The sequence below is a fragment of the Lemur catta genome, chromosome 3 (assembly GCF_020740605.2).
Source record: "Lemur catta isolate mLemCat1 chromosome 3, mLemCat1.pri, whole genome shotgun sequence".
NCBI classification, from domain to species: domain Eukaryota; kingdom Metazoa; phylum Chordata; class Mammalia; order Primates; family Lemuridae; genus Lemur; species Lemur catta.
In genome coordinates, this window is record NC_059130.1 from 38,380,672 (window position 1) to 38,407,024 (window position 26,353).

The window sequence follows — 26,353 nt, forward strand, 5'->3', positions numbered from 1 at the left end:
GCATGGGGTGCACAGAGGGGGCTGTGTACAAAAGTAAGAACCAACGTGGAGATTCACAAAACAAGGGCGTTTTAAGAAATCTGGTTAAAAAGAATACAAAAGTGACCCCACCGAGGGGGAGGAAGAGCTCCCACCCCTCCCACTTTTGTCCCCTCTTGTTTTCTTGAATGATAAGAATCACTTTTGAGGATTTTTGTTTGTTTCATGGTTTGGCTGGTTCTTTTCCTTAATCTCTTCCTGGGCTCCTCTCCTTCACCTCCATGCATTTCACAAAGCACCGACTTTACAACCTGGGGCTGCTGAGTCGTAGCCTCCCCGTGCAACTGTGTGTGTGTGTGTGTGTGTGTGTGTGTGTGTGTGTGCGCACAACGGTGCGCATGTGCAGTGGCTGATTCTTTCTCTCCTGCCTGCTTCAGTCCAAGCCTCGAGGTCCCATCTGCTGGGTGGGGCAAGTCTCATGGGAGTACCCTGTTGGCACTAAAGTGAGGGCTTGGATTATCCTTGTACCTCAGGTCCATGGGCCCCCTCTCTGCCCAGAGCTGGAGCAGGACGCCCATTAGCTACAGAGTTTGCCCGTCTCATACTCCACAGGGTTTGGCAGCTTAGAATTGAAAGCCCTCAGGGAGGACTGGATCCTGCCCACCTCATTGTTGGCCAGCTTGAGCCGATGCCGGAGCAAGCAGGAGAAAAGGTCAAGACGGACTTTGCCAGGTGGAGAAAGCTGGTTCACCCGGTCCCTGAGCTCAATGAGCTGCAAGAGTGCAGAGTCCTGGGAACCTTGAGTATATGGGTAGTCCAACTGCAGAATTAAGTCCCGGATAGCATCTGGGTCAAAGGGCAGGCTGTACCCAAACACCTGCAAGGTGTTGATTTTCATGTAGCCCAAATTCTTGGAGGGATCAGTAATTTCCAGGGGCTCATAGTAGATTGTCTCATTGGAGCTGTCATCCAGGGACTTGATTCGGCTCCGAAGGTAAACATGGACTGTTTCAAAGAAGGTCTTCCACCTGTTCCCCAAGGTGATAGTCCAGTTTTGGCACTGGGCAGCTGCATCCACGTTAGTCCTTTCCCAGTCAGGGAAGCTGCCCTCGTTTACGGGCATGAACCAGCTCTCGGAGTGGCTTCCCCCAAAGGGGTTGACGTAGATGGCCATGACAGGCTCCAGGGTGCTATTCTTGGTGAGGCAGATCTGCAAGGACAAAGCCAGCATCACATGCACCAGCCCAGGCTTGTACTTGTTGCTCTTCAGGGTGAGAAGCATGCGCTTCCTCCAGGAAGGGTCAAACCAGCTGCCCAAACGCATGTCGTTGCTGATGAAGATGGAGTGTACCTCAATGCGGCTGTCCCACTTCTGCAGCAGGTACTTCAGCTCCAGGTCCTGCAGGTCTGTCTCCAGCCCAAGAAAGTTCTCCAGGGACTCGGCCACCTCTGGCCGGCACAGCCCTTGGGCCAGCACATAGCCTGGGTTGCAGCTCCCACAGCGCGTGCTGTTGTCTGGAGCACAGTGGGCACACGCAGGCCCTTCACCCAAGGCACATGGGATGGGGCCCTGGCAGGAAGACTGGTCATAGGGGCAGGTGCAGCTGTGGGTCTGTTCCAGGAAGGTGCCAGGGAAGGTGCTTTCTCCACAGTAGAGAAGGGACTGGATTCGGTTCCACCAGTAGGACAAGGACCTTGCAGAGGGGAGATAAAAATGAAGCAAGAGTCAAAGGAAGCCACATACTGTCATCATCCCTAAGGGATGCAGGATATTGACTAATAGGCAGGGAAGGCAGTGAGGAAGACAAAAGCCCCAAGTTCTCAAACCCTACTGTGCCACTTTGGCCTGATGGCGCAAAGCCCGAAGCTCTGTCTGATGGATCAGCACCAGAAACATTTGACCATCAAATTTGTACTTGAAGCAGCCAGGCTCATCTCTTCCAAGTAGTGCCTCATTTCCTTATATTCAAAAGCCTACAGAGAATCTCCAACATCCCTTGTATCAAATCCAAGTTTTTGGCCTTCTAAATAAGTTGCCTTTCTAAACATTCCAACTTCTTGCCAATTTTATTTCTACCTCAAGGTCTCCACGTCCTTTCTATTCTCTCTGCTTCCATCACTCCTCCCTCAAGAGTAGTGTATGGTAAGCTTTTAAAAATTATGTATTGAAAGACAATAAATAAATCCCTGTCAAAAACCCCTGTAGGCCTGTCCTGTCCTCTCCACTCCTGCTTCCCTTCTTCCCCAGGCCTCAGTTAGAGCCACACCTCTGGGTTGCTGTGAGAGCAGCTCCCCTTGCCCAGAATACTGTCCCCCCTGTGTGGACCAGGCCACTTCCATCCCTTGCTGCACAGTCTGGCCAGGATGTCTTTCTGCAAGGAAGCCATCCTCTCAGGTCTTTGCCTCTGGGAGACTATGGCTTTGATCTATGACCGCCACCATGAACTTAAGTGGCTGCCACATAGTTATCATGTTCCAGTTTTTATGTTTTTGTATGTTTGTTACATCTTTCCAATCTACTAATATCTCCTATAGCTTAATAGTAGAGCATACGATAGAGACTTAATACAAAAACTTGTTGAATACATAAATCAATGAGCGAGTGAACAAGGGGAAGCCTATGACAACACAGCCCCACTCTGACCCTAATGGGGTGGGGTCTCAGCGTTCACCTCCTGTGATTCAGAGCACTCGTTTGATACAATCTAATGGGTGTATTTCTCATCATAGGCAATTGGTGTATGAGCTTTAACACCATCTCTTTCTTTTCTAAAAGGCTTATTAAAATGGAAATGAGTAAATGAGAATTAGAGTATTAGAATAGCACTTGAATCTACTATAATTTGGATAAAAGTAAATTAGCCTCTCTTTGTTTCTCTCTTTAGACTCAACTCACAATTGGGAATGACACATGTCAGTAGGTCAACATAACGGGAAGGCTACGTGCTGGTCACCACTCCAGATCCCAAACACTGGACGGAGGGTCCTCTGTGGCCTCAGCGGCTGTCAGGGGGCAGAGCTGAGCACTGGCTCTGTGTCTAGGGGTCTCACCTCTCCTTGGGCAGGCGGAACCGAGGCTGCCGGTGGCAGCGCTTGCACAGGTTGAAGAGCCGGCGGACAATCCGATGGGTCTTCTTGAATAGCACTTGCAGGCTGGCCCCCAGCTGCTGGTAGCGGTGCTGAAGGCTGGTGTCCACGGCCCAGAACTGGGAGATAGCTGTGGAGTTCAGGAACCGGTCCTCAGGCAGCCTTTTGAGCAGGGCCTGGAATTCTTCTGTGGAAAAGAACAGAAGGACTGAGCTAAGGGGCAGCTGCGCAGAGCCCTGGGAGAGGCCGGTGGGCCCTCCCCAGACCCAGGCCGTTCGAAGTTACTGCATGAGGAAGCAGCCTTCACATCCACTCTCCTGAGTTCCTTTTTTAATTAACAGCTTTATTGAAAAATAATTAACAGGTCATAAAATATGGCTTCAGGATTTTTTCCCATCCTTTCTATCCCTATTATGTTTCTGAATTTCAAAAGAGTTCTCTGCCACCATCAGAGGGTACAGAGGTCCTGCTTTTGCTAATGATCCTGGATGCATCTCTTTCCCCCATTATACCTCCTTCTAAGTCACCCATGGCACTGTCTCAAGGCCATCTGCTTCAATGGTAGCACAATAGCCTTCTGGAAGACATGAGGCTCTCGTGATGGCAGGTGTGCTCCCAGACTGGCAAATGTGGGCACAGAGAAGGAAGAGCACCCAGCTCAGAAATCTTTTCAGAAACCTTTCAGTCTCTGAGACCAGCATCTTCCCTTCACATGCTTTTCTCTGACTCTCTATGATACTCTCCCCCTCTTTTCACTTCAACTCTTGGCCCGATACCCATTCTTCTCTGTAGCTAATCTAGAAACAACAGAACAGTTTCCTGGTTCTGAGCTCCTGCTGTGTCTAAGTTCTCCTTGGTAGAATTTCTCCTTGGCACACCATTTTTCCTGAACTTGTGATCAGGTCTCTGTCCATTACTCTGCTTTTACTTGTGACCTGCAGCCACTCTGCCTCCTCGTGGGGGTCTGCACAGCCCTCATGCATTCATTGGCAGTAACTCACAGTGCTGATGGCCTGAAATCATGCTATGGAACATATCCCAACATCACAGTCCAAAGCATGGGGGTGGAGAGCTGGAATTGAAATTCTCGGTAGCTACTAAATATCTTGTCTAGCACTTACAATGGCACCCCCTGGGGACTCTGCCCATTTTGATTGCCCATGCACCTGGTTCCTCATCCCCTCAGAAGAGTGGACAATCATGCCTCTTGATGGCACTAACAACTAGCATGCGCATAGTTAAAATATGTAAGCATACAAAACAGTACAGAGAGCAAAAAGATAAACTCCCATGTGCCTGCCACCTAGCTTTTGCTCTTTTGCCATATTAGTTTCAGATTTTTTTTTCTCTTTTAAGAAATAAGGCAAACTAAATATACTGTACTTGAAGGCCCTAAACTTTCCTTCTTCTCTATCCAGATGTAACCACTCTCTTGGATGTTTTCTTTATATTATCACATATTTTCATGTTTTTTACAAATGTGTTTATCCATAAAAAATATTATGTTTTGGCAAGCATGTTTGTAAACATTATATAAATAGTATTAAATGTGTATTATATTTAATAAATTATTATTATAGTATTATATATAAACATATAAATAGGTATATAACACATAACCTTTTTCATCTTGCTTTGTTTTATCCAAAATTATGTTTTTGAGATATATCCCTGTAACTATCATTCATTTAGTACTGAAATATGTAAACATACCATGCAGAGTTCTTTATACATTAACTTCATCTACATCATCCCACGTGAGCCTTCCGTCCACCCATTGTTGTCACTTTCCCTCTTTAATAGATGAAGAAACCGAGGCATTGAGAAGCTGCATGGCTAATCCAAGGTCGTCAAGCTTGTCAGTAATAAGGCAAGGATGCAAAACTAGTTCCTCTGAATCTAGGTCTCAAGATAACATTGATATTAGTTATTACAGCAGCAAGCGACAACTAGCTTGTACTGGGTGCCATCCGGAGTTATTCCACAGACTTTATTTATTCAACAAATGTTTATTGTTCACCTTACGTGCAAGCATTGCACTTGGCACTGTGGAATCAGTAGCAAGACACTCAAGGTCTATGCCCTCAATTATGTTTATCTTAGCCTACTAAGTCCTTGAAACGTACCTCTTAGGTAGGTATTACGTCCATTTACATATATAAAAACCCCAAAGCTCTTGAGACTCAAGGTGTTGATATAACCTGCTTGAGGTCACAGAGACAGGAAGTGGCCAAGTCAGGATCCAAGTCGAGTTCCCCACCGTGTCCTTGCTCCTCTGCACCTCGCAGCCCTGCTCACTGACAGGAAGGAATTCTGGCCAGCTGGCTGCTCACCTGACTCCTCAAACTGCCGGTTGTGAGTGGCCCAGGAGTCCTGGATCTGCAGCAGGCTGTCCTCCATGGCCTGGACGTCGGCGTCGGGGCAGTTGCACTCCGGGAAGGTGGGGCTGCACTTGCACCAGCAGTCATTCTCCTTGCAGACAAGCTCACCCTCAGAGCTGCACGTGATATAGCTGAGTGCTGCAGCCACAAAGCGCTCACGCAGGTACTCGGGCAGCAGCACCTGCAGGCCTGGGGAAGGGATGTATCAAGGAATCACTGAGCAGAACCAGTGGAGACTCAGTTTCCCACACCCAAGGCTGCAGGGACCCCAGCTGGGGTTCTGCTGACTTGTGCATTCTGGGCCCAAGAAAGGTCACCCCAGAGCCTGAACCGGCTAAGCTGATGGGGAGAGAGGGCTACTGCTTCCCCAGTGACAGATGGGGGAGGATCTGAAAATGCAGACGAGGAACATCAAAGCCCAAGGCTTAGCCAAACCCCTCACATCAGCCAAATTGAGAGCATGCATCTCATAAGAACAGGCTTATTGGCTACACATCAGCATTTCTAGGATGGAAATGGGATGATGTTTCAGATAAAAGAGGAGCTTACAGCCCTCATGGGGGAGAAATCAAGGCTTGATGGGCTTTTTGCTCTGCCTCCTATAGCCATCCTGTTTCTAATTTAACTGAGATTAGCAGTAAGCATCCTAGGACATTACTGGATGCCGCCCTCCTTGGCCTCCCACACTAGCCCTGATGAACAAGGAAGCTGTCCTGGCTAGGAGGTAGGGACAGGTATTGTGGACACACAGTGATACGATTGTAAATAACACTCATGTGCATACTGGCATCCTTATCAGTAAGGAATTCCAAGCCCAAAGACCACAGTGACCTGCCCAAGTCACAGCATTCACAGAGTCTGCTTGGTGTCAGATCCTGTCCTTGTCCCATCAGGTCATAGTGTGTAACTGGGACTGGCTGCCCCATCTTAGTATTATTTAACTCTCAGCGAGATTTGAAGGTAGGATGGTGGTCAATGCCCCAAGATCAGTCATGCCTGGATAGACGTGAATGGCTCTCAGCTCTCTTTTCCAGCTAGCTTCTAATCTTGGATATAATGCACTAAATTGCTCCAAACTTCAGTTTTCTTACCCATTTGTGGCGACTATCAGGTTTACCTGTAGCAGAAATGTACTCCTAGTTGGTTTCACAATAAGGCAGCTGTTGGAGTCTTACCAAGGGCTGAACAAAGGACAGGCGTGCCTTTGGACACAATCTGGGCCTTGTTCGAGGTCAGCCCTGCAGGAGGCTCCCCAGTAGGTACCTAGTGAGACCTCATGCCAAGAGAGTGAGGAATATGAGGACTTCTAGATATGATGAGCTCCTCTTTCCTCAAATGTCTGCCAGCTCTTTATTTTTACACCCTTGACCTTGTCCTTGGCAGGAAATCAGAGAGCCCAAAGCGTATATCCTAGTCTTGTCAGACCTCAAAATATAACTTAAAATTGCCAGGAGCAGTGTGTGTTTGTTGATCTTGCTTGAGGTCTCCAATTCTGAACTGCTCCTAAATCTTCCTTTCTTGGCACTGTGCCCACCGTGGCCCTCGAGCAGCCCTCCCCACACCCTTTCACATGCTCGCTTTCAACACTCACCAAGTCCTTCCCTTCCTTTCCCCCACCAACTCCCCCTCCTCACTGGAACATCTCCCATTGCTATAAAGTAAGTGCCTGAGAAATGTCTGCACGAGTGATGGGCTATGAAATTAAATGGCACAAACTACTCCAAATGAACAACCAGACATTTTGAACTTCACTCATCTCTAATTTCCAGACACGAACCCAGCCCAACAAAGAATGTGGGAGAAGAGGGATGCTAATTGCCTTAGGTAGCTCTAAATAAAGGAGTTATTTACTCCTCTTTGTTATATATTTCTTGATTCCTAAAGTATTGATGGGTTGCATGGGAGTCAGGTTGCCTGGAATTTGTAATTGTAGATCCTGGATGTGGGCTATTGATTTTGTAATGCTGAGACAATAATATCTTAAACAGAGTCCAATTCAGTTGGCCTTAAGACAAAGTTTTCCCACTGAGTCAGTGTGTGCAGCCCGCCCCAGGATGCTCAGGGAACAGGGAGCAGGAGACGCACACCTCTCCTCAGTTCCCGACCTCCAAACCCCTCCCTTTCCTTTTTTTTTTTATTTCAGCTTATCATTGTGGGGGAACAAAAGTTCAGGCCACATGCACTGCCCGTGTCCCGCCCATACCCGTGAGTCAGAACTTCAAGAGTGTCCATTCCCCAGACAGTGCGCATTGCACTCATCATGTAGTTATACCCCCATCCCCTCCCCCCATCCTCCATCCCCCCGAGTCAGAACATTCAAGCATGACCATTGCTCAGATGGTGCGCAATGTACTTGCTTTCCCACTTTTGCTTGTTCTGTCTCCAATCAAAAGGCTCCCATTCTTCTCAAACTCACCTCCAGGCTTTAGCTCTCGCATGGAAGACCACAGACTAAGAACAGAAAGCAGGGGCCATGCTCAGGCTGTGGTTACGGTAACCAGTGGCCCCATAGTCTGTATAGCTCTTAACTGAGCTAGAGATGGTTGTCTTATAACCACTCTGCAAAAGTCAGCTATTCCTCAATGTGTCCTTAGGATAACGTAGATGGGTTTCTGCACAACAACGGAGTTCATTGAACTATGCCAAAGCTTATAAGGATGGATGTGCTGTTTCTTATAGAACAGTGACATAGATCTCAAGAAGGACTATGAAGTGGGAGGATTTAGGTGCCCAGTGGCATAAGCAATGGGTCTTGGGAGTAGGGAAAACCAGATCAGAAGTTTCACTGAAAGAATGATGGGGATTGTTCAATACATGTCCCAAAACTTGTGGTAGTTCTTATCTTAAGAAGGGTTACCCCAATGGGGCAGGCAGGATTTTTTTCCTGCTCTTTGGTGAACCAGGTTTTTCACCGGGTGTGAAAGGTGTGAAACCAGCACAATGCTGCTTACCTAGTAACTGCACTTTGTTCTCTGGGCTCTGCACCAGGACAGAGCTGACTGAGTCCAGATTATCATAGTTGCTGCAGCCCAGGGGACCAGTCCTGGTCTCTGTGACCTAGAGAAGGAAGAAGGGTGTGGACTTAGATAACAAGCAGAGGATTTCTCCTCTTACTTCCCTTCTCCAGTTGTCCAATCTCAGCCTCCATATGCTGTTTTCCTGTTTTTGATCAGCCAAAAAATGACACGTGCCTTTTCCTACCCCCAGAGCATAAAGTCACTTTTCTTCCTTGTCCTGAGATAGTTAGCATCTGTTATATGGGGTTGGCAGCAGCAGGTATACAGAAGTGGGAGGCCTTCAGAGAGGGCTAGAGGAAATTTATGTCTCAGAAGAGAAAATTCAGTGTGAGCAGAGAAACCTGGGGAAGGAACGAGACCTTTAAGCCAGAATCGCCCCTTCTCCTCCCCCAGAGGAAGGTGGGGGGGCCATCTGTGGCCCCCGTCAGCCTGCTCGAGAGCCCAGCTGCATCCACTCGATGTGGTGCTCACAGGCTTAGGGATCCTGGAGATGAAACACACTGGAGAAATATGAGTTATGAGTATTAGTATTAGTATTAAACATTTAGCTCCCACCTCGGCACTGAGACGTCCTTAGAGAAAATCAGCCATGGGCTTACTGCATATTTTAATAAGTATATTAAATATACATAAGCTCTTATAGCCATGTAATATTCCAAAACACCATAGAGTCATTTTAAAATATTATAAAGTTGGCCCATCAGTTTTCCCTGAAGTTTAAAGTATAAGATGAAAAATGGGAGCTTTAAATACACTGAAATAATTATGTACTAAGAATGATGGGGACCCGAGGCCCTTTCTTCTCAGGATCTCTGCAGGCTTTGCCAACAATCAATCAACCAATCAACAAGTATTTATTGAGCAGCCACTGTTCAATTCCATACAATCCATCAAACATTCATAGAGCGCCTTTCCCGGAGTTCCTCGGGGAAATCCACCCTGATACCTCTGACCTCCTTTTCTGGCTGCGGCACCTCTGCTTTGCAGCAGGCGCGGGAGCTGTAGTTTTACACCCTTTTCTGCAAGTACGCAATCTGTGTCTGGGCCCCACGCACCATGAGCTCAGAGAGCAAAGCTCATGTTTATCTTGCTCGCCATGTGGTTGGCAGCTGTCAGCACAGTGTCTGGCACATAGCAGGTGCCCGACAGTAGAAGAATGTGTGAACTATATGTTCCAGGCTCTGGCAGGTGGGAGGTATGCCCAAAGATGAGCAAGTCGTGCACTGCGTTCTCCAAGAAGAGGTCACAACCTGTGGGGAAGGCAGGCACATGCACATCTGCACCACAGACATCCAAGTCACAGCAGAGCCACGTGGCACAGTGAGCTCTGAGGAAGCACCACTTTAAACAAAGAGCAACAAGGGGGGAAGTAGCAGAGGAAGCACTCTCTGAGCCGGTCCCTTAGGAGAAGTATGGAGAAGGCAGGTGGGCAGGGAGGGAAATGTACATGAGGAAAAGAAGGGGCAGCGTGACCTGCAGCACAAGGGCTCGGAGGTGCACAGTGCATGTGGCCAGCACCCTGTACATTACCACGGTGAATGCCAAAGTGTAAGTGACAACTTTAAAGGGATTTTAGTAGACCTAGGCTTAAAAAACACACATGGAACAGCGTATTCAAGTGAGAGATGGTGTGGTGTGGGCCAAAGGCACAGTCAAGAGAGAGATGGGAGAGATCCTGGTAGCTTGAAATAGTCTGAGAAAGCTTTATGGACGAGGTAAGTCATGCACTGGTCTTGGAAGATGAGTAGGGGCTGGAGGGAAGGGGGAGGGTGTTGAAGAAAGAAAGGTAACTCCAAAGACCAAGGGCCAGTAACAGACACAGGGCTCAGCCTGAACAAAGAATGGGGATGAGACCACAACAGGTGCAGGAACAACTTCTCTCCAGACTTCCAAGTTCCTCCCCCACGATCATCCCCTTTAACCTTCACAGGTGTTCTCTGGGACAAATCTCATTACCGTCACTCTCCAAAGGAGGAAACCAAGGTTCACAGAATTACAGTGCCCGAGACCACAGAGCGTGGTGTGGCGGGAGCGGGACTTTAGCTTTGGAGTCCTCAGGCTTCAGTTCAGCACCTTTTTGTCTCCTTAGCCGGCAGGTCGAAGGCGTGCATCTCAACCCCTGCACGTGCCGCCACTCTTCAAGACAAGGATTCTAAGCAGACTGGTCCACCCAATGTATTTTAGGGATTTGTCCTCTCCTCAGAGTGTTGACATTGGGCAAAACAAATCCTATCCACTTGAGCTCAGTTCCATTATCCCATAATACAGACTAGGAAGCCAAGGCCCAGACAAGCTGAATGGCTCATTCAAGGCCACACAGCCAGCTGCAGGTTGGATTCAGTTGACTCGCTCATTGACTCTTTTTTTTCACTCATTCATTCATTTCACAAATATTCAAGGAGCATTCGCAGCTCACAGATGACTGAGACACAGTCATCACTAGTCAGGAGCTCACGGACAAGAGGAAATACGTTTGTGTGGCCCCACTGTTCTGCCTGTGACACCTGGGCCTGCCTCCCTCCACACGTGGACAGGCGTGCTGAGTGACGTGTCCTCACGGAGGGAGTGGGTGATTGGCTAGCTGTCAGATAGGACTGGGAAAGCAGAGCCAGCCTCATTTCAAGGTCAAGTCTTCTCTCTCATGTGCTGTGAAAGTCCCCGTAAGAAGCGCCACAGCCAAGAACTGGCCCAGCCGTTGTGCAGAAGCTTTCTCCTCTCGGATGAAGTGGGCTGAAGGGCAGAGGTGGGACAGTGGGGTATAGCATTTGGAGACTTTCTGGTCCCTGCCTATAGGTAAACTGCCCACCCCATTGTCACTTGGTGTTTCACTGCCTTTTCTATGCACTCATGCCTGACTTGGCCACTCACTAACCAGGTCCAGGCAGGCAGAGAGCTAACAGGCCTCACGTAGGAATAGGATGTGACCCAAAGAGGAGGACAGGCCAGAGGACAGCCACAGTAGGAGCTTTCCTTCCCTCCCCCCAGCCCCACCCCTATTCTCACTTCCCACCAATCCAGCTGCCTCCCTACCATCACCATCTTGTTCGTCATTCTGGGCTGTCTGTGATGCTATTTTCTGACATTCACTCTGCTGTTTCCAAAGGTTGGTTCCACAAAAGGACAATCAATTAGGTAAGTCATTGAAAGGGTGTGAGTAGCTTCACTTTGTTAATTGTGGCAAAAGGATGGGAGTGAGGACAGACAAAGACCGTGACCCCCATGTGCACCTCCTGTTAGAGGGAGGGACCCAGAGCCAGATGTCCACGAGTGAGGAAGGCTCACTCAGGTTTCAGCTGGTCGCAATGTCGTAGCTCTTTTCATTGGCATTGTGCTCTGAGACTCTCTCTCGCCTTCCTAGAGAAGTAAGGGGGTTGGGGGAGGAAAGAGTAGAAGGACCTGAACAGGGACCCCTTGCAGACATTGCCGAGTGCTGACTTGAGCAACCAGGATGGCCTGAGACACACCCCTCCCTTTGCCCCAACATGATGAAAGCCCCAGAGTCTCTGGAGGTTTCAAGAGAATCCCACGCCTTTTTCTGTAGAAGAGGCAGGCAGCTTCAGCAGATTATAAAGGGGGGTTATGGAGGTAACGGAAGTGCAGTTCGCTCCGGCACACACACACATTCAATGCCTCAGATAAGCTTTCAGAAAGGGAAAATAATTGTGTGCTAATTGGTCTGTTGACAGAGACCATCCTGCCTTCAGAAAACCCTGATGGATCTCAGGTTCATTAGCACATCCAATTTTCCATAAATACCAGATCATGCAAACCCTCATTCCAGCCAGCCTGCTCTCCTCCCCACCCACCCTCTACTTCCTTGTCCTACCTAAGGGGACACCTGCAACACTCAGAGTGGAGTAAAATGGGCTTCTAATTGTGAGCCACGGGGAGGGGTCTGGAGAGCAGAGCTGATGGTGTGTGCTTAAAAGAGCTGCAAATTGCATCCCTGGCTGCTACAGTAAGGAATCTGAACAAGTCGAAAGGATGCTTTATGAGAAACCTCTCTTTTGCCATCGTGGGGTCCACCTGAACTTTTGAGTGAGCTCCCTTCAGTCAGCTCGTGAGCATGTCCAGCCCTTGCCACCAAGCCCTTCCTCAGCCTCAGACTGAGTAGAGGGTGAGCTGTAACTAAGAACAGGCCCCTTCCTCCTCTGTGGCCCTGATCCCTTTTGGGAAACTATGGACAGGATGACAGGATGACTACATACACAAGCCTTCACAGCTGGCAGTGTTTTCGTGTGGACTATATCATCTTGTGGCACCCAACCCTATGGTGGAGTCAGGGGTGATACTCACAGTGTATGCCAGCAGGTAGAATAGGAGCACACTGACTCATCAGAGGAGATGCCAGCCTTAGTGCCAAGGCAGGGTTCTGAGGCCTCCTGAGGAGTGTTCACCCTTTCGCTGCTATCAAAGGACAGTCTGGGGACTCTGGGAGGAGCAAAGGTGGTTGGGGTCACACTGGGGTTGGAGTGAAGACTATTTACCAGCTGTATAGGAGTATTTCAACATTTTAAAAACTGGTGTCCGTATTTCAGCTGAATGTAAGCTCTGTGCACAGGTGAGTCAAATAGTTGGTAGCTCATGTCATGGCAGAGAGAAATGGAGTTCAATGACTTCTCAAGGTCAAAGAAATAGCAAGCAGCAAGGCTAAAACCCAACCCCAAGTCTTCTTCCTTGAGTAAGTTTGTTTCTCACTAACCCACATGGTCTGCCTCCACCTCTCAAGCATTTTATTGTCTCGCCACCTGCCAGATGCTCTAAAGGGACCTGGAGCTGTGTGTATGCTTCAGAGTCTCTACTGCTTTAAAATCTTCTGTCGTGGTGGGTGTGGGGAGCGGGGAAATAGGCATGTAAACAGCCACAGTGTGATATGACAAATCCTATAATAGAGGTGTGTGCTGATCAGGGCAAACCTTGTAACAGAGGGGGATGTTCAGTGGGGCCTTGGAGGAAGGTATTAGACAAACCAGAGGGGGCATACCTCCATGTTAGTGCAAGGAAGCTGCGCAGAAAGGGTTAAAAGTAAGCATGCAGCTGCTTACAGAAACAAGAAACAGGCAGATACGATGGAGGATTTTTTCTTTCACTAAGGTAGAGTAGGTGAGCAGAGCCCCCCACCCTACCCATCTCCATCAAGAGTAATGACTGTGTTCCTACCTAAGGGGACGCCTGCCACACCTGCAACACTAAGCTTGTACGTACTATACATACCTGCATGTACTTGCACATGCATTGAGCCGCAGCATCCAGCCTGTGTGGAAAATGCCATGTCCAGTGACTCATTCATTTGTTCACTCAACAGCCCTTCACTCATTACCTACAATGTGGCAAACTCTGTACTCTTATTGGGAATCACACTTGAAAAAGACTCGGTCTCTTCCACAAGGACCTCATGGTCTCATGTGGAGATCCTCATGTTAGCTGGCAATTATAATTCAAATAAGCCCTACAAAAAAGGTATATGCTTGAAACACTAAAGAGGGGCATTTAACTGCCCCAAGGGTTAGGAAAGGCTTCACAAAATAGTCACTTGTTTGAGCTAAGCAAAGAAGGGTGAGGAATAGCCGCTCAGGTGAACAGAAAAGCATCGCAAGTAAATCAAACAGCAAGTACCAGGAGGGTGAGATATGAGAACACGGCATATTTGGGTAGAGCCTGATATTTAGGTATGACTGGATTACACAATAGGAATGGCGGGTGAAAGGTGGACAGGGGACCATGGGGATGGGGACAAGTAGCAAAGGACTGTTTAGAGACGAAATTAGAAAGACAGCAGAGACAGACCTTCAACGGTAGTACAGCTTTGTTAAGAAGAGGCATTAGTCTTTTTCCAGCTCCAGTGGTGCCATGGTTCATCTATCTATACATTTCCTTAATAAACCTCATGGAAAACTTCAAGACATACATTGTTCTAACTGTTCAACAATTTTACGATGAGCAAACTGAAGTTCTGAAAAGTTTGGCAACTTGCTCAAAACCCCATTCATGAGTAGTGGCAGAGATCAGCCTCATGGGTTGCAGCCTGTGCTCTTTCCACTGCATCACATGCACTGCCACCCGGGCTGGGGGACAGTGGTGTGGGCTCTGTCCCATGTACAGTCTGGAGCCATTGGAGAATTTTAAGCAGGGAATGACACGATGTGATGATTTGAGCTTGTGGTAGCTGCACAGAGGGTGAATTGCGGGGAAGAGATGAGAATGGAAAATCAGGTAACAGTTGATGAAGTCCTAGATTAAGGGCATGGCGGGGGCGTGAAGAGGCAGTGACGGGCAGGTTGCAAACATATGCAAGAGAGTGATTATAGTGATGGATCAGGAGTTTAAGTTAGGCAAAGGGGAAATGAAGCCATTAAAGGGTGATAGAAGTGTAAAGTTAGTCATGTCGAGGGACAGGAAGGAACATTATTACTGGGATCTTTAAGTTGTTGATCCAATGTCTACCTTTCATTTCCTAATAAGACTAATTTTTCTCCAACTTTGACACAGCCCACTATAGTGCTGAATGGGGCCAGGGGCTTCCATGGAGTTCTATCTTCTTGACAAAACCTACTGCATGCTACTAATAGTGTTTTTCCATCATTTTAAGCTACCTAAGATACCAGTCTCCCAAATGTACCCTACATCCCTGTTAATGGAAAGTCATTCTCACCTCTCAGACGCTCACTCAGACCTGGTACATCCCCTAATCTCCTAATCTGATCTCTTCTCTTCAGCTGACTCCCACTGTGCTGTGTGGATATGATGATCAGTTCTCAGTAAAACCCCTGCAATCTCAACCTCTTCTCAAGATTCTACTTGGCCTTTTTGCTCAAACCACAACCCCACTGGCCCTGAGGACATAGTTTCCCCTGTAGCTGTCTCTAGCAATGGCTGTTTTCTTTTCCACAACTCATGCTCCTGGGCGTGGAAGTGACGTGGGTTCTCCACTGTGAAATCCTGGACACTGTTCCTCCTTCCTTTCTGACCATCTTTGGTTCCTTTGAAGCCAGAAGCCTGTCACCCATTACCCCTCCTCATTACAATTTATTTTTCATGTTACTTCCCCTCACTCACTGCCGCTAAGAGATTATAGAGGGAATGCAGTTACCAATAAAACTAGGTTGCAGGGCATAGCATTTCTTTATGGTCTCAATATCAACCATTATCCACTCATACTTGCCCTAGTCTCTTTCTTTTAATTAATCATCAAACTTTCTTAGACATCCAATCTTTGGACCTGACCAACTTTTCACTTTCTATCACCCCTCAACGGCCTCTTTTCACTCCTTGCCTGACTTAGATTCCCTGGTCTGTCACTACAATCACTCCTTTGTGTATATTCTCAACTCTCTTTCCTCTTTCTTCCATCTTGTACACACACACACACACACACACACACACACACACACACACTCACACAGCTTGGTTAAATCCAACTCTCCATCTGTTCCAAGACTGCCTGTATGCGAACTGCTAAATGTAGCTGATAAAACTTACAACTATGCTGACTGGTCTCATGTTATAATTATGACCATGAGTCTCAAGCAGGCCCTCAGTGCTACCCAGGGATCTACTACATTTATCTAGTCAACAGACACTCTGGGAAGCTTCATGCATGAATTCCCTGCATTCTTTTCTCAACAATTCCCTCATTATCCTTTTAGCCAAGGACTCTGCCTCTTGTTTCACCTAGAAAATAGAATTAATGGGGAGAGAACACTTGCATCTTCTTACTACCATGTCAACACCCTCCCACATTTGCCCTGTGCAAGTTGTGTTGCCTCCTGTTATGGGGCATGGAGTGCCCACGTGCCTATGTGGGAGCAGAGCCTCTGCTCATGCTGGAATACCAACCCCTCTCACTGCCCCAAGGGCTTTGCCCCAGCAACTGTTCCCTGTCTTTCCTGCATCACCACTTGCTCCCTCTCTACTAAATTATTTTAACCAACAGGCCAATATGCTGGAATATCTTCCATCTTAAAAACAAAAGCACAATCTCCCTTGACCCCACATCACTCTCCAGTTGTCACCCATTTTTCTGTTTGCCTTTATAGAAAAAGCACTATTTCTACTCATATCTGATTGTTCACTTTGCTTCCTCTCTTGAGTCTTCTCCACTCAGCCTTTTGTACCCTTCCTGCCATGGAACTACTCTTCTCCACGTTACCAGCTATGCCTACATTGCACAATAGAAGGTCCACTCTCAATCTTCACTTCCGGGACCTCTTCACAGCTTTTAACACAATTGCTGCTTTCTTCACACGGCTTTGTGATCCCACTTTGGTTCTCTTCATAACTTTCTGTTCTGTCTCAGTCTTCTTGGTTGTAACCTCCTCCTCTTCCCCACCTCTGAATACTAGGGTGGTTCACAGCTCAGCCCTAGGACCATTTTACCTTGAGTGATCTCACCTCATCCTTTCCCATAGTTTAAATACCAACTACACGTGTATATATTTGTATGCGAAATTTCTATCTTCAGTCATGACCTTTCTCTTGAAATCCTGGTGTTTATGACCAATTGACTGCTAGATATCTCTACTTGGATGTCCAATAGGAATATTAAATTCAACACGTCTAAAACCAAATTCTTGATTTATTTCTTTCAGATCTGTACCTCCTCCCTGTGTTATCCTTCTCAGTAAACAGAATCACTGTTCATTCAGTTGCTCTGGCCAAAATACCTCACGATAAATCTTAGCTCCTTTCTTTCAATCCAGTACCTAATTTTGTAGGCTCTGCCATCAAAATATATTCTGAATCTGCCAACTTCTCACCACCTCCGTGTCATCAGCTTTGTCTAAGCCACCATTATGTCTCACCCTGACCACTGCAATAGCCACTGCACTGATCTCCAGGTCCCCTTTCTTCTCTACTCCGAATCAGGAAGGCCCTCATGCTCTGGCCCCTGCAGGCTCGGTAGCCTCACCTCTCACTTCACTCCTCTCTTGACTCCATGCCAGCGACACTACTTTCCTTGGTGTTCTTGTATCACACCAAGTACTCCTCCCCCTTAGGGCACTTGTGCTTGCTCTTCCCTCGTCTGGAATATTCTCACTCAAGATACCCACATGGTTCACTCCCTTACTTCATGCATGTCTCTGCTTAAGTGTCATTCCTTCAGACAGGTATTCCCTGAAGTCCATGTCCCCATTACTCCATATGCTCTTACTTGGATTCATTTCTCCAAAGTATTAATCACCACTTGACATTATACAGGCATACCTTGGAGACACTGTGGGTTAAGTTCCAGACCACTGCAATAAAGAGAATATCACAATAAAGTGAGTCACACAAATTTTTTGGATTTCCAGTGCCTATAAAAGTTATGTTTATACTACCCTGTTGTCTATTAAGTGTGCAACAGCATTATGTCTAGAAAAAAAACAATGCACATACCTTAATTAAAAGCATATGTTATTGCTAGAAAATGCTAACAATCATCTGAGCCTTCTGCAAGTCATCCCATTTTTGCTGATGGAGGGTCTTGTCTCAGTGCTGATGGCTACTGACTTATCAGAGTGGTGGTAGCTGAAGGTTGGGATGGCTGTGGCAATTTCTTAAAGTAAGACAACAATAAAGTTTGCTACATCAATTGACTCTTCCTTTCAAAGATCCCTCCATAGCATGCATGCTGTTTGATAGCATTTTACTCACAGTAGAACCTCTTTGAAAACTGGAGTTAATTCTCTCAAACCCTGCTACTGCTTTATCAACTAAGTTTAGGTAATATTCTAAATACTTTGTTGTCATTTCACCAATGCTCACAGCATCTTTCCTGGGAGCAGATTCCATCTTAAGAAACCACTTTCTTTGTTCATTCATAAGAAGCAACTCTTCATCCATCCAAGTTTAAACATAAGATTGCAGCAATTCAGCCACATCTTCAGGCTCCACTTGTAATTCTACTTCTCTTGCTATTTCCACCACATCTGCAGTGACTTCCTCCACTGAAGTTTTGAACCCCTCAAAGTCATCCATGAGGGTTGGAATCAACCTCTTCCAAACTCCTGTTAATGTTGATATTTGATCTCCTCCTATGAATCACAATATTCTTAGTGGCATCTAGAATGGTGAATCCTTTCCAGAAGGTTTTCAATTTACTTTTCCCAGATCCATTAGAGAAATCACTATCTATGGCAGCTATAGTTATGCAAAATATATTTCTTAAATAATATTTCAAAGTCAAAACTTCTCCTTGATCTATGGGCTACAGAGTGGATGTTGTATCAGCAGACATGAAGACAACACTCATTTCCTTGTACATCTTCACCAGAGCTCTTGGGTGCTCAGGAGCACTGTCAAAGTGCATTAATATTTTGAAAGGAGTCTTTTCTTCTGAGCAGTAGTTCTCAACAGTGGGCTTAAAATATTTAGTAAACCATGTTGTAAATAGATGTGCTGTCATCCTGGCTTTGTTGTTCCATTTGTAAAGCACAGGCAGAGTAGATTTAGCATAATTCCTCAGGTCCCTAGGATTTTCAGAATGATAAATGGGCATTGGCTTCCAACTTAAAGTCACCAGCTGCATTAACCTCTAACAAGAGAGTCAGCCGCTCCTTTGAAGCTCTGAAGGCAGGCATTGACTTCTCTCTCACCATAAAATTCTTAGTTGGCATCTGCTTCCAATAGAAGGCTATTGTGTCTACATTGAAAGTCTGTTGTTTAGTGTAGCCATCTTCATGGATGATCTTAGCTAGATCTGGCTAACTTGCCACAACTTCTACATCAGCACTTGCAGTGTCATCTTGCACTTTTATATTATGGAAATGACTTCTTTCCTTAAACTTCATGAACAACCAACCTCTGCTAGCATCAAAGTTTTTTTGTTTTTCTTTTCTGTAGCTTCCTCACCTCTCTCAGCCTTCACAGAACCGAAGAGAGTTAGGGCTTTGTTCTGAATTAGGCTTTGGCTTAAGGGAATGTTGTGGCTGGTTTGATCTTCTATTCAGACGACTGAAATTTTCCCCACTTCAGCAATAAGGACGTTTTGCTTTCTTACCATTCATATGTTCACTAGAGGAACACTTTTAATTCCTTTCAAGAGCTTTTCCTTTGCATTCAAAACTTAGCTGTTTATCACAGGAGGCCTTGCTTTTGGTCTGTCTTGGCTTTTGACACACCTTTCTCACTAAGCTTAATCATCTCTAGGTTTTGATTTAAATCAAGTGATGCACAACCTTCCTGTCACTTGAACACTTAAAGGCCATTGTAGGGTTATTAATGGGCCTAATTTCAATATTTTTGTGTCTCAAGAAATAGAGAGGCCTGAAGAGAGCAAGAGAGATGGGAGAATGGCTGATCAGTGCAATCAGAACACACATGACATTTGTCAATGAAGTTTGCTCTCTTATATGGGCATTGTTCACGGTGCCCCAAAACAATTGCAATAGTGACATCAAAGATCACTAATCATAGACCACCATAACAGATATAATAATAATGAAAAAGTTTGAAATATTACGAGAGTTACCAAAATGTGATACAGAGACACAAAGTGAGCACAGGCCATTGGTAAATGGTGCCAACAGACTTATTCAACTCAAGTTTGCCACAAACCTTCAATTTGTAAAAAACATAATATCTGCAAAGCACAATGAAGCAAGTACAAAAAATGAGGTATTCCTATATATGTATTTAATTATGTCTCTGCTATTTGAATTTAAGCTTCATGAGGGCAGGGACTTTATGTTTTGTTTGCTCTTATATTCTCAGGACCCAAAACAGTGCCTGACACATAGCAGGTGCTCAATAAATATTTATTGAATGAATGAATAAATACACAGAATTTCCTTATGAGTTTCAGATGAGAAAAAAGCAGGACATAAGACAAATTTGGTATCTGTTCACAACCTTAACTTTATACTTAGAATTTTTTAAAAAACTGCATTCTCAAGTACAGTACTTTCACTAGTATTCCCTAAAACAATATGAACTCTACCAGAAATCTCCTCGATGTAAGTAGAGAAGATATGATTAAGGTTATACTTATTTAAGTCATAATAACTATTGATCTTTTAAAAACACACATAAGATCATGTCACTCCCCTGGTAAAACTCTCCAGTGGTTTTTCATTGCACTTTGACTTATATTAAAATTCCTTTTCATGGCTATGTTATCTGGCTTCAGCCTATTTCCAAATCTCATCTTGTACCAATGTCTTTCTCACTCACTCTTCTCTGTGTTGCAATGAGGCACCAGCTGGTTCCTACCTCAGGGCCTTAGCACTTACCATTCCCTCTGCCTGAACACGCTTCGCCCAGTTCTACACATGGTTGGTTTCTTATCATTCAGACCTTGGCCTCGCAGTCTGAACTCCAGCGTGCCCTTCCCTAGCAATCTAACACGAGCTGCTCCCTCGCCGCACCCCAGGAGTCTGTACCTTATGACTGTCTTTTCTTTATAACATTATCAGAAACTATTTTGTCACTTTTCACTTGTTACCTTCATGCCCCCCTGGAGGCCAACATCTGTGAGAGCAGGGACATCATCTGCCACCCGCAGCCCAGCCCCTGCTGCAGCCCGCCTCAGAGTGGTTCTCCGCGAGTGTTTGCTGTGGGACGATGACCGGGCCGTGTCTGGGGACTGGCTGTGCCTCGGTCAGAAGCCCCGGAGCACGTTAAGGCTCCGCGCCGTTTCTCTTTGTCTGCCCCACCCCGTCCCTCTCAGGCCTACCTTGATGGCCCCCGTGGCTATCTGGATGTGGTGCAGCCGGCGAAGCGTGCTCTCTCTGTCGATGAAGTAGGAGGCCGCCAGCTGGTGCAGGGTCTCCAGGGACACGGCGGAGCTGTTTCCACTGCCCCCCGCTACAGAGGCAGTCCCGGTTGTCTCTGTCTTTCTGCTCAGTCTCCGCTTGTCCACAAAAATAGTCAGGGACTCTTCTCCTGCGGCAAACAACACGGGTTCGTCGGTGAGGCTTTCTGCCCCCGAGTGCCCTACCAGCAAGAACACGAAACCTCCGCCCGGGCAGACAGAGAGGAGAGGGGGCGCGGTCCCTGCTGCCAACCTCTTCTCCCCATCCTTGGCACAGCCTCATCCGACGGTGCCAGGGCCAACAGGCCTCGCTGCCTGAGAGCCCCTCCTTTCTCTTAGCTCTTTAAATCTCTCAAAGCTCACTCCCTGCCCCCGTGTATCCATTTAACATCCTACTGATCTCTGTCTCGAGCAGTCTACCTCCGTGGGGGAGATAAAATTTTCTCTCAAGTTGTTCACGGTAAGTCGCCATGGCTATTTCTGCTCCCTCAGAATGGGCAACAGCCTCGAAGCTCTACCTGCCTCCTCCCCGTCGAACACTCAGCATCTACCACATGCGGTAGCTGGCCTGCGCCCTTGGAGAGCTTCTTTTTTTGGCCATGGCACAGTGAGCTGAATGTCATAACGAATCCTGCCTCCTTCTCCCAGGGCAGAGAAAACTCTGCCTCCCAGAGCTGTTGGTTCTGCCTGGGTCCCGGCACGTGTTGCTCTCTGCCCGCGCCCACCGGCACCCCTGCTGGGATGAGTCACCAGCCCAGAATCACTGGCATCGTTTTAACCAGTTACCAGTCTTTACAGAGATGAAGCAGGGGTCAGGCACTCCAGGGACTTGTACCTCTTTGCCTGTGGGTCTGACCATTGAAGCCACAGCCAACAAAGGGGAGAAGCCTCGGGTTAGATGGCTCAGTCAAACGCAAATTGGGGGCGCCCCCTGCCGGCCCGTGCTTAGTAGGAGCCTGTCTGTCCGGCAACGTCCTTACTTAGGACTTTTAGCAAATAGAAAAGGGCTGGGGTGAACTGGGACGTCAGGAGACTACATTGTTCTCAAATGCACCAAAAAGAAAACATTTCTCAGGCAGCAAAAGGCCAGGAAGAACAAAAGATCCAGGCTGACTGTTGGAGCTATACTCAATGGATTTTAAAGCTGTTTTCAATGGTCTGGCAACCAATTAGCTTGGGACTGTGATGTTGCTTACCTCCAAGGGTGGCGGAAAGTAAGAAATGAGTGCCGTACTTTTTGATCAGGTTTTCGGTAACCTGTTGCAGGTTGGGTCTCCTTCCGAGAAGGCGGATGTTCCGGATAAACTCTGGGGCGAGAGGCAATGGCAAACTGAAGAAGTCTTTCCTTTCTAGAGCCAAGTTGTTCACTTTCCAACGGGCAAATTCCCTAGAGGAAAGCCAAGAGGTACAGAAAAGCTCACTGTATTTCAGAACAGGCATGAAATTTGAAGTAGGCAACGATCTTCTTCCACCTGCACCCCCTCATCTCCTCTCAGCCCACGTCTCCGGAGCTACAGGCCCCCACAGCCTGGAAAAGGCCACTTAGGCTCTTACCTGGCCTGTCATTCCCGGGCTGTGAGAAAGCCCCATCTCCACGGACCTCCATCACAGCCTCTCCCACCCACCTTTCTCACTGGGGAGCAGTTGATCAGCTTATTCACGTGAAGGTAGTCATGGTTAATGATGTAGAGCAGTAGAAAAAACAAACATTGAAACAGTGGTTTGCAGACCTGTGATCTAGTCACAATTGTCACACAGTAGATGAGTCATATCACCTTTTGTGGCCTCTGCTACCCATTCATAAAGTCAAGAAGATCGCTCTAGAACAACAGTCCTCAAACATTTTGATCTCAGATTCCTGTCACAATCTTAAAAATGATTGGATCCCCCATATTTGCTTATGTGACTTATATCTGCTGATATTTACTATTTTAGAAATTAACACTGAGAAAATTAATTTACTTATTATTTCATTTAAAGATAACAGTAATAAACCCATTATTATGACATAAATAATATTTTTATGACAACTATGTGTTCTGAAACAAAACAGATTTAGCAAGAAGAGTGGCATGGCTTTTTCTTTAATATCAGGCTTAGCAGAAGCGAGCTGAATTCTCATATTTGTTTCTTCATTCAATCTGTTGTCATGTTGTAGATTTTCATCTTTGGTACCACAATAAACTAAACAGGTGGTAGTTTCTTGAAGGTTTGTTACAGTATGGAATCTGAAACCATATCAATTAACTTTTTGTACTCTGTTACATTAAAACCCTGTGTTCTATATTATAATTTGAGTGGATCTTTTTAGCCTGCATGATTTTGAACATCATGTGTTGGTCATCTGGAAAATATCAGATCACTGAGTTATGCAGATCTTCCACATTTTGACACTTTTCATTATATAATATCAAAACATCACATGAGTTAATATCACCACCAATATCTTCAGAAAAGTCTTTAAATATTAGGAAGCTGTCAAACTCATGATGATGAATACAAGTTTTCCAAAATTCTAATTTTTGTTTGAAAGCTCTAGTTTCATTATTGGTAACAAATACTGTCAGTTATTTTCCTTGCAGAGGCTGGCTTAATTCATTTATTTTTTTGAGAAAATGTCTGCCAAACACTCAAGCCTGAATAACCATAGTTTGTCTGTTGCTTGTGCTCTCAAGAAAAATGGAGCTCCATGGAAAAAGTGGCTAGTTCAGCTGGCAACTCAATCAAGAAAGTATTTTTCCCTGAAACACCATAGTACTTCAGTAGCCTTACATGTACTTTATGTGTACTTCCCCTTTCCTCATATAGAACAAAAAGAGACATGTACTTAAGTGTCAAGATTCAATAAAATCAATAAATGTAACTGTTTTAAAGACATTCTTAAGTGAAATGTGTGTGTGTGTGTGTGTGTGTGTGTGTGTGTGTGTGTGTGTGTTAGGTGCAAGTGTATGACAGTAAAGAACACGTGACTACTAGTGTCATTCAGTGTGACTCCCTTTATTCAAATTAAGATGCCAGCAATTTTATTCATCGTTGCTTTTACACTTTCAGCACAAATGTCAACATGGACACTCTGAAAGGGACCAAGAGAACCCACATTTTAGGAAGCTCTATTCTAGAAGAGGGCAAAGTTGTCTCTTTCTAGTCCCAGTCAGGATTTTAATTTTCAAGCTTTGCTTCTCACTAAAATGTCTGCATTTTAAAGGGGACAGATTTCCAAGAGGGAACCTTTATCCTGGGATGAGATTTAAAAGATGGTATCCATTAAAAAAGGAGCATTCCATTGTCTCCCAAATTCTACTGGTAAGGACCAGCTCAAATCCTTAGAAAGCAACAAAATATAAAGTCTTCACAACCTCCTCACCCTTCTCAACCCTTCTCATCATACAGTGCTAAACCTTGGTCTAACCTTCCTCAAAAATTCATGGAGTGCAAATGATAGGGCTGCATAAAAATTAAAAAATTAAAAATAAATAGATTTTCAACAGAGGTGCCAAGAACACATATTGGGGAAAGGTCAGTCTCTTCAATAAATGGTACTGGGAAAACTGGATATTCACATGCAGAAGAATGAAAAGTAGACCCCTATTTTCACCAAATACAAAAATAAATCCAAAATGGATTAATGAATTAAATGCAAGACTCTAAACTATAAAATCACTAGAAGAAAACACAGTAGAAATACTTCATGACATTGGTCTGGGCAAGAATTTTTTGGCTAAGACCACAAAAGCACAGGAAACAAAAGCAAAAATAGACAAGTAGAATTACATCAAACTAAAAAGCTTATGCACAGCAAAACAAACACTCGACACAGCAAGGAAACAGCCTAGAGAGTGGAAAAAAATATTTGCAACTGTTCATCCAACAAATGGTTAATATCTAGAATATATAAGAAACCCAAATAACTCAATAGCTAAAAAAAACACAGACAAAAAAATAAATAAAAAATGAGCAAATGACTTCAATAGACATTTCTGCAACGAAGACATAGAAATGGCCAGCAGGTATATAACAAAATGCTCAATATCACTAATTGTCAAGGCAACGTAAATCAAATCCACAATGAGATATCATCTCACACCACACAATGATATAACATTTCACACCAGTTAGAATGGTTATTATCAAAAAGACAAAAAATAACAAATGCTGGTGAAGATGCTGTTGGTGGGAACATAAATTAGTACAGACATTATAGAAAACAGTATGCAGGTTCCTCAAAAAATTAAAAATAGAACTACCATATGACTCAGAAATCCCACTACTTGGTGTATATACAAAAGAATTGAAATCAGTGTGTCAAAGAGACGTCTGCATTCCCATGTTCACTGCAGCACTAGTCACAACAGCCAAGACATGGAATCAACCTAAACATCCACCCACAGACAAATGGATAAAGGAAGAGTGGTATGTATACACAAATGGAATACTATTCAGCTATAAAACAGAATGAAACCTGTCATTTGTGGCAACATGGATGAACCTGAAGGACATGTGTTAAATGAAATAAGCCAGGCATAGAAAGACAAATACCACATGATCTTATTCATATATGAAATCTAAAAAAGTTGATCTCATAGAATTAGAAAGTAGAACAATGGTTACCAGAGGCCAGGGAAAGGAGCAAGGAGGGGAGATGGGAAGAGCTTGGGCAATGGATACGAAATTACAATCAGGAAGAACAACTATTAGTGTTCTATCATATGGTAGAGTGACTTTACCTAATAACAGTGTATTATGGATTTCAAGATAGCTGTAAAAGAGAGTCTTTAAAGTTATTACCACAAAAAAATGATCAATGTTTGAGGTGATGAATATGCTAACCACCCTGATTTCATCATTATACAGTGATACACATGTTGAATCATCACACTATACCAATAAAGAAGTACAATTATGTGTAAATTATAAACAAAATTTTAAAAATTAAAATTAAAAATTAAAAAATAAATAAAAATCCATGCCCAATTTGAGGCAATAGAATCCCACCATCTAACTCTAGAGACTAGGACAGGGAGGATGAGCATGTGCCAAACATTACTAGGGGCACAAAGGAAAATGAGTGACTAATGATTCGTGGTTCCAATAAAATCTTTAAAAATTTCCACTGTATGGCTTTATTTATCTAAACAGGTAAGTTCATAATAATACAT

The 26,353-nt window shown here is 45.2% G+C and overlaps 1 protein-coding gene across 1 annotated transcript in view; it reads right to left on the bottom strand.

Annotated features, from left to right (window-relative positions):
• Positions 1-556: 556 nt before the first annotated feature.
• BRINP2 (BMP/retinoic acid inducible neural specific 2) overlaps positions 557-26,353 on the bottom strand; it is a 47,428-nt gene continuing 21,631 nt past the window's right edge. The window contains exons 2-7 of the mRNA XM_045546399.1: positions 22,394-22,584; positions 21,120-21,328; positions 8,399-8,504; positions 5,400-5,636; positions 3,031-3,253; positions 557-1,673 (exon numbers count right to left, since the gene is read on the bottom strand). Of these exons, the coding sequence (XP_045402355.1) occupies positions 557-1,673; positions 3,031-3,253; positions 5,400-5,636; positions 8,399-8,504; positions 21,120-21,328; positions 22,394-22,584 (2,083 nt within the window). The remainder of the gene's footprint in view (positions 1,674-3,030; positions 3,254-5,399; positions 5,637-8,398; positions 8,505-21,119; positions 21,329-22,393; positions 22,585-26,353) is intronic.